The sequence below is a fragment of the Cataglyphis hispanica genome, chromosome 10 (assembly GCF_021464435.1).
Source record: "Cataglyphis hispanica isolate Lineage 1 chromosome 10, ULB_Chis1_1.0, whole genome shotgun sequence".
Lineage (NCBI taxonomy): Eukaryota > Metazoa > Arthropoda > Insecta > Hymenoptera > Formicidae > Cataglyphis > Cataglyphis hispanica.
In genome coordinates this window covers 7,057,064-7,072,189 of record NC_065963.1, presented here as the reverse complement: position 1 = coordinate 7,072,189, position 15,126 = coordinate 7,057,064, and the positions used below count along the sequence as shown (strand labels likewise).

Sequence of the window (15,126 nt, the reverse complement as noted above, 5' to 3'; positions counted from 1 at the left end):
AATGGACCTCGCATTATTTTACATTACTCGCACGCCGATTAATATCGATCATTCGAATCGACTCTTGCTATACAAAATGCTGAATAATTAGAGATCAGTGATATCGCAAACCTAACACACTCATGCGCAGGTTTGACAACACACATTTTGTTTCTTCTTTTCTAAAAATCTATCCTTATATAGTTATAGTATCTACTTTATTTTTTGTAAATGATAAAAATGTAAAAATTAAACAATTGGACTATCCAGAATACTTGCAAAACTCAATCAATCAATCAATCAAGCACGAAGATTAAAGATTGGAATGTAAATAAAATCAGAATAAATAAAAAAAAAAAATTCTTTATCCTGATTGGTCAAATTTCAATCTTCAATATGCGAATTACATCTTATTCAAATGCTTTTTCTTAATAATTACAGTATGGCGTAGCCAATCAGATTTGTTGTCTTTTCCGAGATTCTGAGTAAATTCTTTTCTCATCCTCATTATTTTGCGAGAAATTTTGCAGTTTACAATAGCGCCAGTTATTTTCTTACCTCCACATAAGTGGATTTGGATTTACAGCATCTTATTACATATATGTGTATGTAATAATTCATTTATCATATATATCTATCATATTATTATATATTATCATATTTAATTATCATATTATTTTATATTTTATCATAGATAAGATGGCTTTTCAATATCTTTCGATGTCGAGATAATTGCATCTCATCGTATATTCTATAAGTTTGCAATCAGTCTTCTCTCTTTTCTTCACGCAGTTTAAATTAATGAATCGTAATTTTTTTTAATCCAATTCCGATTATCTTGCTTCGAAAAATATATCTTTTATTGAATATTTAGAAATTTTCTGTAATAGATGTAATATTAGTAATATAGAAAAATTCTAACATCTAAATAACACATTCTTTTTCTTCAAATGAAAATATTTCAATTCGCACTATTTTCGAGCACACCCTGTATAGCCGAGTAATGTATTGTATATATTGTTCTTTATTTGCGCACACAAAATATATTTTTCCGGGAAAAGCGCTTTAATGCGACAATTGTGATCGATGATATATTTCGGGAGCGCTTCGCGTTTCAAAATTGATCGTCAATGCGTGTCGCGTCGTCGCACCTAGTTTTTCAATCGGATGATTCAATGTTGACGAGATCCAAATCCGGCGACTCTGATATACAATACAATAATGGCGATGTGACCATCACGCGCCGATTTTCCTGAGTCACGATTCGAAATTTCCGTAAATTATCCGCGAATCTTTCGCGATTTTAAGTTACATCCTGCACTTGCTCGTCCTTCCTGACGACGATGCTTGGTGCTTGTTGAATTGTCGAGTCTCGTGCGTATGCATGCAGGTGAGAGAGAAAGAACATCGTATATTTACGTCGTAGTTGCGCGATCGTGTATATTTTACTTTATTTCTTTTATTTATGAAAATATTACTATAACGAGGCTGACGGATTCAAGTTTTAATTTATTTTTAAGGGACAATTTTTGTTTATACGAGCATCATGAATTCATTATGGAAACCCTGGCAACCCATCAAGAAAGAACCGACAGCTCCTGCTATAATGAAGAGCTTAGACAACAGTTTAGATGACTTTGATAAGCTGCCTGAATTTAATCCCAAGCTATTTTTTGTAGACAAAAACTTCCTGATGGACTCTTGCACGAAATGTCACAATAATAATAACAAGAGTTTCTTGTTAATGGATGGACAAGAGAATCTGCAAGTCTCCGATGCTGAAGAGTTCCTGAAAAAATTGAATTGTATCAAAGAGGACACTAAAGTGAAAGTGGTTTCGATATTTGGAAATACAGGTGATGGAAAAAGCCACACCATGAACCAAGTATTTTTTAAAGGTGAAGAGGTATTTCAAACATCAAACGAACAGGATTGTTGTACATTAGGCGTTTGGGCAGCGTTTGATCCGATTCTAAATGTTATTTGCTTGGATACAGAAGGTTTACAAGGTACAATACATCTTGTGTTATTATTGAAATATAAAATTAATCTTCTGTACTGAATTTAACAAGTAACATTGTTTGCTCTTAGGTGTTACAAATTGTGAAAACAAACATACAAGATTGTTACTCAAAGTACTCGCAGTATCCGATATTGTAGTTTATGGAATCTACTCAGAAAGGCTGAACAGGGATTTATTTACATTTCTGGGTGCTGCGTCCCGTGCTTATAGTTATCATTTTAAAACTGCTTTACAAGCAATAGGGCAGCAAGAGGGAATCTCTAACTCACTGAGCACACTTGGACCAAGTATTATAGTGCTGCACGAAACTAGGCACACCATACCTTTGACCAACAGTACATATTGCCACTCTGTCAAAATTACAGTAATTTCAAACTAAGAAATTCATTACAGATATAAATTATATAACTAACCATAATAAATTATATCTATCGATTTCTTTGTAGATGAATCAGAAAGTGCAGAAGACATCTTGAGAGCTAGATTTACACAAATGAATCTTGATATTGATGCTTTCAACTCTATCAAATATGTTGGACTGCAAATGGTAAATGGTATAACGGATTATGAACAACTGCGATCCGTAATCGAAATCGAATTGAACAATACGACAGTCCGTTCAGCCAGAAAACCACATCTAGTATATAACACGCTTAGGAGTTTGAACGATCGGTTTTCTAGCGAAATAGAAAATTTATCCGATTCTCTATTTCCATACCAATACTTTACTTGCCCTGTAAAATGTCTGAGTTGTGGTAATGGATGTAATAATAGTATGGGACACCTTCGCGAAGGAAAATCACACAGTAATAATGCCAGGTTGATTTTCTCATACTAATTTTTTTTTTTTTTGCTCTGCTGCTGCTACAATTATTGCATTATTATCATATTCATTTTGTTTGTTGTAATAGGTGCAAATTCCAATGTCAGTATGAAAACTCGATATACATATGCAAGAGATGTTATAGGAATGGAAATGAAATTGAAGTAATCAGAGAGTATCAAGAGGAAGATCAGTATAGCTGGTATAGCTTCGCAAAAAGTGCCTGGTCAGGATACATTATAAATTGTCCACATTGTGGAGAAATATACAGAAGCAGACAATACTGGTATGGCAATAATTCGGAGGATGTTGCTATACGCAAAAAGATCACGCATGTATGGAATATGGTAAATATCGAGAACGAAAGAAAATTTTTATATTTTTGACATTTATTTTTGCACTATAATCTTTTATATTCTCTTTCAGCCAAATTCTATAGCGTCTCAAAATACAGCGCAACGGGTCATCGACAGTGTTTCGTACATCACCGAAGCGGTCACGAATGTCTCTCTACAACCTACTAAAGCGCTAAAAGCCTGGGCTGCGGATCAAGTGGCACCGTCATATTGGCGACCAAACAGCGAGATAAAATACTGCTATCAATGCAAAATCTTGTTTAGTCCAACAGATGACAAACATCATTGTCGCGATTGCGGAGAGGGTTTCTGCGCGCAGTGTTCGTCAAAAACGAAGTGCGTGCCCAACAGAAATTGGTTTTCACCCGTTCGTGTCTGCGACACGTGCTACGAGAAGGAAACTAATTATTCCAGTGATGATTCCCTCGATCCTCCTATTGAGGACGTCGGTGTTCGAAAGATGACAGAACACGTTGTATCAACGCTCAACGTCGTCGGAACTGTCTTGAGCTATTCCAAATGTGAGTAAAAGCATTTTGTTTTACAGATATTTGTATAATTTCTTTTACATCACGGAATAAACTGATAAATTTTTCCATTTACATAGCATTCATAAAAGATTCCGTTCGACCGTCTTATTGGATACCTGATTCGGAAGTTGTCAATTGTTGCGTATGCGATCGAAAATTTTCCGATACGCTTTTTTTACATCACTGCAGAGCCTGCGGACGTGGGGTGTGTCAAGAATGTTCGCAACATCGTAAACCTGTACCTCACAGAGGCTGGCAACATCCTGTTAGGGTATGCAATGCCTGTGTTTGAAATTGACTGAAAGTATACTTCTCAGAGATTAGGATTCCAAAATATAGATCTCACAATCAGAGGAATTCTAGAGATGAAATAAACGCTTATTTCACACACATACACACATACAATCGCTTTTGTAAGATGTACAAAAGCTCTGTATTGATTTAATTGTGATTATAGAATATATTTATTTGGTAAAAGATTTACAATCAGCCATAGATTTTTTAACACATTTTTTTAACATGAAATAAAAATTTTAATTTTTTAACTTATATAAAAAATTCTTTAGCAATTTAATTTAAAACATGAAATATTTTTATCCAACGTAAAAAATATATTTTAGTTTTAATATCAAATAGTATAAAATCATTTCTGAAAGTAGTTTTTTTATTCTTTATATATTTATGAAACATATATATATATATATATATATATATATATATATATATATATATATATATTATATATTATATATTATATTATTTCTAAAATATGATTAGAGAGATCAAACTACTAGAATTTTTAAAAATAAGGAAAACCTTTAGAGAAAACCTTACTTTAATTTAGTATTTGTCATTAAAACATGATACTAAGAATCATATGATTTTTTACTTATAACTGTACAGAATTGTATGATTGTGCCATGATATTATGATTGTTATTGTATTTAAAAAGTAATCCCGTGAAGCTTTTATTGAAGATGTACACTACGTTTTTTTAATACAATTTTATATATCTGTGAAAGAGAAACATAGATTAAAATTATATTTATGAAAATACCCTGTGAAGATGTATTATTACAAATTTAGATAATAAAATATGAAAAATGTTATATATACATATAAAATGCATTCAATATAGTATACATTAATATATAGTATAATATATATTAATGATTATTATATATATGTGTATATATATATACACACACACACACACACACACACACACACATATATATACACATATATATGTATACATACAACATATATGTATGTATGTAATATATATGATCGTAATATATATTAATGATTGTATATATATGCAATATCTTTTGATCTTCTGATAAGAGTAGCAAGTAGCTTTAAAAAGGTATTGTTTATGAGAAATATTGTGGCTGTGACAATTGTTAAATATCGATAAAATATTTGAGGACTTGTATTTAAGTGGGATTGCACATGCGTGTAACGCCTGGATTATGCGAATCTTTTTCAGAAGTACAAATTATCAATTTTATTTTATTCTGTACAATACAATGAATAGCTAAAAATAAAGCGCGAGTTTTCAAAATATAAATTGCTTTATCTTTTTTCAACTATTTTCGTTATTTTTATTTAGGAATGTATAATATTGAATTGTTACAAATATATATATATATATATATATATATATATATATATATATATATATGAGAATTTTGTATTTTGAAAAGTTATACTGTCAATATATATGTTGAGAAATCTATATATTGTGAGAGATTGAGTGTTATATTCAATGGATTTATTATTTAATCAAATGTCTATATTTTTATAAATTTTATATCTGAGAAAATAATTTTTCAATTAAGATATATTATTTAAAAATATATAATATAATTTTTTAATGCGATATTTAAAAAATTATACAAAATGAAATTTTAAGAAAAGAAAATTAAAGAATAAAACATTTTAAAATATATACACAAAAAGTCTTGAATATAATCGGAATGTATTCACAATATCTAGGGATATAGAACGGTGTTAATATTTCGTCTTTATTCGAAATCGGTCCCTCTTCTAAATACAGTAAGGACGATCCGTATAACATAACCCACGTTTGTGTATTCGCGGGTGACACGTGAAATCGCGACGATATCGAATTGCGATACGCGTGATACTTCGGCGAGCACGTGATGACGTCAGAACATGGCGTCTCAATCAGCTGGATGTTGTGTAGAGTGTGCCCTGCGATGCCCGTCTTTAGAAAACTAACGGAGACCAACGTCTGTCCGTCGAGATACGTGAGTTCAGTTTCTCCTGAGATCGCTGCGCGTACCGATCGATCATTACGATCGCGTCGACGAGAGTTGCATCATAAGGAATAAGGAGGAGAGCCGAGGATCGCGGAGCGGCTGAGTGGCGGCGAGAAACGGTGACGCGAAATGTCGCGTTTAGCCGACGACGACGACGTGACGGTGAGGTTTCTCGCACGTGAGAATTCGTTGGACGAGACCTTCCCGGAGGACGATCTCGCGGTGATTCCTCGCGCTCGCGATCCGACGGAGTCTCGAGACGCCTCGGGTGTGACGTGACGTCTCGTCGCCAGAATAGAGAGGAGGAAAAATCGCTGGGCAAAATCAAAATCACCAACAATTCTCCTCTCGCCGATCCGCCGATTTATCTTATGTAATTTTCTCCGCGAGTGCGTCCACGCGTCGCCGTATTGCGAACACGCATGTTGATATCGCGTGTGTATGTGTGGCACCGAGTGATGCCGTGGCCATTTTCGCGTGTTTGTCCCTCGCGAGTTTCGTAATCATTATCAGCTCCATATTTGAATTCAACAAGTAATGCAGGTCGCCACGCTGCTTGCAAAGCAAAATCTTGTCGCGTGTTGACGTGAACGCGATTGACAACCGTGTGTAATTTCTACGAATTCGAATTTTCCGTCACATACGAGGGGAAAAAAATTTGCGATCTCTGCGCCGGAATCGCCGCGAATCTCGGTTCGGCTAGAAACGCGGAAATAATTGTTCGAGATTCGTGCGTCGACTAAAATTATATCGGTTTCCATTTTTTTCGAGGAAGAAAAAGAGAGAGAAGCAAGTGTGTACGATGTTCGCGATTCGATCTTTCGGCGATCGCGATATAAGATTTAAATGAACGATTTAAATGGTGAATTCGCTGACAGATTTCATTATCGTGATTCGCGAATGGCAATCGATTGACCGATTTATTCTTAATCTCGGCTGAGAGCAGGCATGACGGACGCCATTAGACGTCCAAATTCCTCTCGGGATAGAGAAAAAGAATAATCCGAATCTCGCGAAAGATGCGAGCGAAAAGCCGCGCCACCAGAAGTGACGTTTGTTTCCGCAGGAGCGAGATATCCGAAAAAAAAAATAGGAATTTCTCCGAGATGCATGTTCGCCGCGTGATAGCCGAACGGCCATTTTGTCGCTTACATACGTATGTATATCGGTGGATAAACAATTCGCTGATCGCTGTTGGCATCGAGGCTACACTACGCGAGCGCGACAAAAATGCGCGGAGATTTCAATTTTGATACCACCAGATGCGCCACGCTCTTATAAAGTCTTCTCTCTCTGTCTCTCTCTCTCTCTCTCTCGTACGTTTCTCGCGCGCCGCACTCCGAAAATAGAAAAGCGGCCAGACCCTTATTTCTTGTCGTATTCACGGGGGGTTTTTTTACACCGTAACACGATATATTGTAACGCGCGTCTCTCTCTTTCTCTCTGTCTGTCTCTTTCTCTCCTCTTCTATCTCGCATGCTCATCCATTCTGCGAGAATGATTGGCAATTTATGAATCATTCTTTAAGATTGTATAGGTATCTCGCGAAAGTAATGAAAAAAAATTAGAGATTATTTTATATATAATTTTTATTATATATAATATTTAAAAGTGACGTGAAAAATTTGATGGTTCGTAATGTGAAATAAAAATGATTCCAGTGAGAAGGACCATACAACTTTATATACAACCTTAAAGCAGATGACAAAAGAGAGATAGAGAGAGATAATTTTTTTATGAATAATTGATATATTTCAAAACTACAAGATTTTTTTTATGATATTGCAGATATTAATAAATTTTCTTTTAATATCGAATTTTCTTATAAGGGTGCATAAGAGCAATGTTTGCTATAAAATTGCTTCAAGTATTAAGTGTAACTTTAATCAAGTCTGATTCACTAATCGGCAATTAATTCGCTGACGTTATTGTTTACAAGATTTTTAATAATTTTATATATGTCATTGTTCCTAATTTACATATATCATTCATATGTGTCATATTTTAAAAGTTCAAGTCATAATCCATCTCAATTAACAATCCATCTTTCTTGGAACTTTATTTTATATATAAATATACATATACATATAAATATTCTACATATAATTAATACATAATTTAATATAGTAAATAAAGTTTAGATAAAGTAAAATAGAATTTAATTAGATTAGAATTTATGATTTGAATACAAATTATATTTATTTTTCTGTACATGATATTTAATTCATGTTCCACACATAGACATATATACACAATCTAAAAAAAACTATAATTAATAAATTAGAATTAATCTTAATATTTTTTTTTTAATTTGTGTCATTTTCTATGAGATATTTAATAAATATTTAAATAGGAATAAAAGATGGAAATATGTTTACAGTGACCAAAAGACTCTATACAACATGCCACCAGATAGGCCAGATGCATCAGGTATTGAAACTGACATAGAACTGAACTCTACTCAGGATTATAATTTTGGAGAAACAACTTACACAATGAATGACAAGGAGAAGGAAAATGCCAGTGTGCTGGCTGACTCAAATTCAACCAACAAATGTCAGAGCGAAATTCTTAGATGTGAAAAAACTGAAAAAAACATCGAAAAAAATAATCAGTCGGATGATGAGTTAACATCTCTCAGTTGGCTGCATCAACAAAATTTGCTTAAAGGCTTAGACATTTCAAACCCATCCAAAGACATGAAGCACGAAAATATGTTAAATAATAATATCTGTGACGATATGGCAGATTTTTCTGAAAATACAAATTCTATATCAAGTTTAGATGATAGTTTCTGTCCAGGTAAATTACATGTTTGCTTTAAATTTTGCTTTTAAATATCTTCTTACAATTTGTTGTTTTTTCCTTTTTTTCATCAATTGTATTTCTTTTTACAATGTTACGATAGAAAGTAATGGAAAAACCAATGCTGTAACATTGAATGGGAGTGGACAAAACTATCAACTCTCTACCAAGAATTGTCAAAAATCGATGCAAGTATATCAGGAATCTGCGAAAAATCACTGCAATACTACGCCAAGTAATCAAACGAAGATTTCTTTGAGCAACAATAATTTGCCAATGTCTAATCGCAACAAGCATCCTACCCATATACCATATGATCCTCATTTACACAGAAATAGTAAACCGCCGTATTCATTTTCCTGCCTTATATTTATGGCCATCGAAGATAGTCCTGTAAAGGCGCTACCCGTCAAGGAAGTTTATGCATGGATTTTGGATCACTTTCCATATTTTAGGAACGCTCCTACTGGATGGAAGAATTCCGTCAGACACAATCTCAGCCTTAATAAGTGCTTTCGGAAAGTGGAAAAAGCTCCGGTAAGCATGCCCTGATATAGATTCTTTTTTCTTCCCGAAAAAAAAAATTATATTGTACACTTATTGTAGCCTTCTATTTTTCAGAATTTAGGCAAGGGATCGTTGTGGATGGTAGATGCACAGTATCGTCCGAATCTGATACAAGCATTGTCTCGCGCTCCTTTCCCTCCACCTACGACTCAAAATCTGTCTTCATCGGAAAAACCTCCTAGAAAATGCGCAAATACGCGTCTCCCGGATCCGATTCTCTTCCCATATTTATCCAAAAGACTGGCGTCCAGCAATATCAGCGATAGCGCGGAAACTGAGATAGATAGTGATGTTGATGCAGCAGCAGCTGCTATGCTTTCTTTTAAACATGGACCCATCATTTTAAATCACAATAAAGGTATTAGGTATATTCAAAATATATATTTGTAACATATACACGAAATAATAAAATCACTATCTGCAATTTATTAGTTAGATAAAAAAGACAAAGAGATGTAATACTAAGAAAGAGAGGGAGAGAAGATATTTATTAATTTATACGCTCTTTTATATGTGCGTTAATGTATACTTTAATGCAGATCGTAAACGAAAATTACCGGAATCCGAAAAGTTGGTACCTGTGATTACCAGGAGTTCCAGCGAAGACCATACTTATAGCTGTGTTACCTCGATAAAATTGGGAAGGTAAAGATATATTAATTTTGCGCGTATGGACATAAAATTTACATAAAAAATTGAATTTTATCGTTTTTTTATTTTTTCTACAGCAAATATTCGAGTGAAGAAGAACTGAATTTAGATTTTGATGAACAAAGAAAAATTGCGGAAGGTGCAGATGCGCTTCTGAATTTGGCCGGTGTTAGTACAGCGCTAAATCACAATAGAACACAGCATCACACAGTTACACAAGACATTAATCCGGCGCCAAAATCAGAAGGTAATTCAAAACCAAAAAGACGTTCTGCTACGAGTGATTACTCAAGCACTTCTGAAAAAAGACGTAAAAGATGGCGAGAATGGGGAGAGGGAAATCGATACCTAAAGCAGATTAGAGGTTAACATCAACAAATTTTGTTACATTTCGTAAAATATATAGTATCGAGAGCTTTCCATTTCCATTTGTGCGCGCGACAAGTGGAAACATTTGAAAATTCTAGTAACAAGTCTAGTAACAAAAGAAGCGCTTTCATTTTATAGTATTGTCTGTAAATTCTTTATTTACCCACATTTCTAAACGTGGCAACAATTTACAATTAGATGGAGATCTCTTTGTGTGACCGAGTCGATTTCTCATCGCGTAAGCATACAAAGTTGCGAAAATAAATTCTTCCATAATTTCTAGTTCTTGCTAGAAAGGATTGTTGAATGCATTTTGAAATGATTGGTGTGGTTGCTCAGGGTTTACAACATGCTATATGCCAAAATACATTCGGTAGCACTAAACAACAAGCAATAATAGAGATGTAGCGTTAAAGAGATACTTTTTAAACACACTGTTGAAACATGATATGATTGAATAGCTTGTGAAATATCAATGAAAGAAATTATTATTACATACTGGAGAAAATAACAGTAATCACATTTTAAAACTGTTGCGAGACGATTATACATATTAAGTCATAGAGAGTTTAATTAATGATAAAGTCCTATATCAGTTTTCCTTTTTTGTAGATATGTATAGAGGCGTAATTAGCACATCTATTGAAGTCGCGAGAGTAACGAGACTGATCTTTTTCAAATCATGGTAAAATACGAAAGTAGAGAATCACTTTGAATCACCCGGTGCTACCATATCGTTCAAAATCGTTAAAAAAAATTAGTCTGGTTATTTCCGCGGCAAATCGTGTATTCGAGAGAGATAGAAAAATTTATAATATATTTAAAAATGATTACACACATATACACATTTCTATGTATATGTGTATGTATGTATATATATATATAAAGAGTATGTACATGTGCATGTATAGTGCAGATGTGTACATATTACACGCATTAAAAGCGACATACTTATTCATGTATATACAATCGAACTCCTTTATTCTCGACTCATCAGACTCAAACAGCCTCTATTCTTGACTTTTTCTCCGATTTCCACTCGTTTATTCTCTGGCACACGTAGAGAATAAAAATGTCGTGCAATCGTGTTCAAATATATGTCCATAACTTTACTAGTTTTATTTTATGCGTTCATGATTAAACGTAAAGAAGTAGCGGGAGAGCGTCACGAATATAAAATAGAATCAGGTTATCGGGAAGTTTAGCTGGTTGTAGTTGAATAAGGGAGTTCTGTTTATACATACAAGCTACTCCTGAATTTTCTCGTAGAAACAACGTAAAATATGACAAACTGAGCCATGGAAAAATTCATAGTCTTTTTTTATTTCCAATACCAAACAAAAGACATAAATGTATACGCCATTTAGACGGATACAAAATTATTAAGGATCTAGTAGAATCTCTTCATAATATTTGCCCCCGATAATTTTGATTCGCCTTTACAAGTCCTTTTGCTAACACAAGTGCAACAATTGGAGTTTTCAGCTTTAATGCTATAGAGAAAGGGTATTTGTTAATTTTTTCTTTCTATGAATTTTTCACATTTCTAATTCTATACTGAGAATTCTATACCAGAATTATCAAGAGTCATAATTATATCGCAAATTTCTTATTGCGAAATTTGTATATCCCCATGGATAAAAAATTATAGTAATTTAAGAAGTATACGCGTTTTCGTAGTTTAATTTTTCCGTCACAACGTTTTTTCATGCGCGAAAAATTGGGAGAACTCGGTATGTAAACACATCATGTGCATCGTTGCACATGTATGATATATGTGCCACATACAGACACATTATCGAAAAATAAAAAATAGAAAAAAATAAAAGAAAAAAATCAGAAAAATTATTGAATACGCGTTCAACGTGGTTTTGAAACGAGAAGGAAACTTTATCATTTCACATCTTTTTCTATACTCTCTTTGTGGCTTTCAAGATGATTTTTTGGACATTGATGTACATATGTAAACTTTCTAATGTATTCACAGACCAGTTTTGGTATTCAATTATAGATTGAATATATATATATATATATATATATATATATATATATATATATATATGTAGCGATTGAATATATGATTGATGATAATAATATTGATCGGATGAAGACGAGAAAAATAGCGCTACACGAAAACACAACCTATTTTTATAAAAACTGTAACACTATAAGGAGAGTGAGAGAGAACGAAAGAAAAAGAGGTTTGATATATATATATATATATATATATATATATATATATATATATATAATATACCATGTAATTATGTAAGATATATGTACTTGTGCTACAAACAAAGCACGAGAGAGAGAGAGAGAGAGAAAGTAATTAGGCAAACTGGTCTTGTATACATTAATATGTAGTCCTATATAGAGAGAACATATATTTTTACAGGGCGCTGCCCGCGTGATAAAGGCTCTTCCTAATAATTCGCTGGTACGCAATTTATTAGCTTAAAAATATATTACAAAGTATAAATATTAGAAATTTTGAAATGGAAACACACTGTTGTGTTGTAGCGCAACCTGATCGATTTCTACATATCACAATGCATGATGACGAAGTGTCCTAGACATTTTTTTCTCTTTTATAGACGCATCTCATTTTTGTCGCCTCGGAACACGTGCAGAATGACTTATGACGATTCTCTGATAGAATATCGATCGAAGAATCCGTCATTGATATCTTAGACTGTTTATCTCATTTGCATGATTGCATGTACATATGTAGCATAATTCAGTGGATACGTCGAATAGTATTCAGTAGAAAATGCTATCATAATAATAGTATAATTTAAATTATAAATTAATAACTCTTTAGCCAAACATATTCACAGCAGCACATTTTTATTATTACGTAAAAATAAATCTCCTTTAAAAGTGAAAAAATTTTAATCTTATGAACGAGAGATATTTTTTAAGAAGAAACTGAAAAAAAAAAACACGCATAACTTGGACTTTGACAGGATGCGCTACATCAAATATCTGAATAAATGTAATTGTAGTGGATCAGCTACATACATCAGAAAAATTTGATCCAAAGGTGCAAGAAAGAATGCCATGTGTGCTCCGTACACACATACACACACACACACACACACGTGTGTGTGTGTGTATGTATATATATATATATATATATATATATATATATATATATATACATAATATTGAGAATTTATTTTAAAAAATATTTTTTTTTTAATTGAAAAAAGTGGTCAAAATATTTATTTTGTAAAACTTGATCTACTTCTGACTTAAAATTATTCTATTCAATATATATATCATGCTTCTATATTATCTCACTCGTTTCAAAAAATATTCTGCTCAACATTATATATGTACTTTACACTGAATCACTTTATATTGAATCAGCCGCGTAATCAATCTATTTTTTGTTGCTTTTATAAAACTTTATTTTATTGTTATTACCTGTGATAGTGTATATTAAAAAAATCAACTACGTGATTTTATTGTTATATACTTCATTGTATTTGAAGTTTTAGAGAATTCTATAAATTATGTTGTTTACCAACAACAAGAATGTTATGTACATTAAACATGAATATTATTAATCGATTGGCATTCTTGCTCACACCTTATGCGAATATTCTATCTTGATATGAATTAAAAAGAAAACAAGCTGGCATCTCTTCAAATAGATATTTGTATGGGAATTAACGTTATAGCCTCATGATTTGTTAATATTCTCTTAGTCTAGCTCGTTTGTTTGCTACGACTAAAGATCTGTTCTTCCACATAGAGTTAATTCTAAATTAATCGGCCGTAGAGATTGGGGATGCCATTCATCGTCATCATAATACACAGTAGTAGCTAATCAATAGATTTATAAAATGTAAATTATAAATCTATTAGTCCTTATAATGTAAAGCAATACACCAGTTAATCCTGACATTGGACGAAATACTCTAGTCAGCCGGTTATCGTAGGTGGAATGGGCTTATGTGCAATGCGTTAATTGTGGAATCAAGACGAAGAATCGAAATGATAGACTGTTACTCTATAATTGCGTTATGTAGAAAGAAGGAGAGAGAGAGAGAGAAAGTATTAAGATCGTGTATATTAATGTGTGCATTATAGCACCAATTCATTAATTGCGATCGTGCTAAAGATTCATAAACTGATTATTCATTTCGAGTTATCATTTTATTCGGAGTGCTATTATTACGACCGGCTGACAAGCGAAGTCAACATAGTGACAGATATATGACAGACACCAAAAGAATACTGATTATGGAGCAAAGCAGATTACGAGCGTGTCGTTGTAACTAGCCAGGGACAATCAAAAAGACATGATGTGTTTGGTTTGCCTCCATTACATGACATCGTGCCAAATGCAGAATACTTTGAGTTTGGAAGATCAGATATGTTAATTTATACACACACACACACACATATATATATATATACATATATCTACAGATTGTATATTATAAGAATTTTGTTGGCGTAATATATATTACATATATTATTATTATTAATTATTATTATTATTATTATTATTATTATTATTATTATTATTACTCATTTTAGAATCGTGCTGTAAAATGTTTGTTAAGTTTTTGATCTTGCTTATATATATAAATATATAAATATATGTATATATAATTATATATATTTATTTATTTATATATATCTTGAGTATATTTAATATTTTAGGCTGTAACTGCAAGAAAATTTTATCTAATGAAACAAATGAAAACAATTATACAAAGTG

The 15,126-nt window shown here is 32.6% G+C and overlaps 2 protein-coding genes across 4 annotated transcripts; both read left to right on the top strand.

Annotated features, from left to right (window-relative positions):
- Positions 1–565: 565 nt before the first annotated feature.
- Positions 566–4,204, top strand: LOC126852331 (zinc finger FYVE domain-containing protein 1-like). 2 transcript variants are annotated; one of them, XM_050597031.1, is made up of 7 exons: positions 566–584; positions 1,659–1,988; positions 2,071–2,337; positions 2,449–2,821; positions 2,914–3,172; positions 3,252–3,702; positions 3,789–4,204. In XM_050597031.1, the coding sequence occupies exons 1-7, from the start codon at positions 581–583 to the stop codon at positions 4,001–4,003; spliced, it is 1,899 nt and encodes a 632-aa protein (XP_050452988.1). In that variant the 5' UTR covers positions 566–580; the 3' UTR covers positions 4,004–4,204. The 2 variants fall into 2 exon arrangements, with proteins under 2 accessions (XP_050452988.1, XP_050452987.1); XM_050597030.1 differs by lacking the exon at positions 566–584 and adding an exon at positions 939–1,369 and having other exon boundaries at positions 1,500–1,988.
- Positions 4,205–6,390: 2,186 nt separating this feature from the next.
- On the top strand, positions 6,391–13,535 carry LOC126852342 (uncharacterized). Of its 2 annotated transcripts, none has more exons than XM_050597056.1 (6): positions 6,391–7,155; positions 8,380–8,801; positions 8,908–9,341; positions 9,411–9,729; positions 9,911–10,016; positions 10,100–13,535. In XM_050597056.1, the coding sequence occupies exons 1-6, from the start codon at positions 7,019–7,021 to the stop codon at positions 10,389–10,391; spliced, it is 1,710 nt and encodes a 569-aa protein (XP_050453013.1). In that variant the 5' UTR covers positions 6,391–7,018; the 3' UTR covers positions 10,392–13,535. The 2 variants fall into 2 exon arrangements, with proteins under 2 accessions (XP_050453013.1, XP_050453014.1); XM_050597057.1 differs by having other exon boundaries at positions 6,547–7,155; positions 9,426–9,729.
- The last annotated feature ends 1,591 nt before the right edge of the window (positions 13,536–15,126 follow it).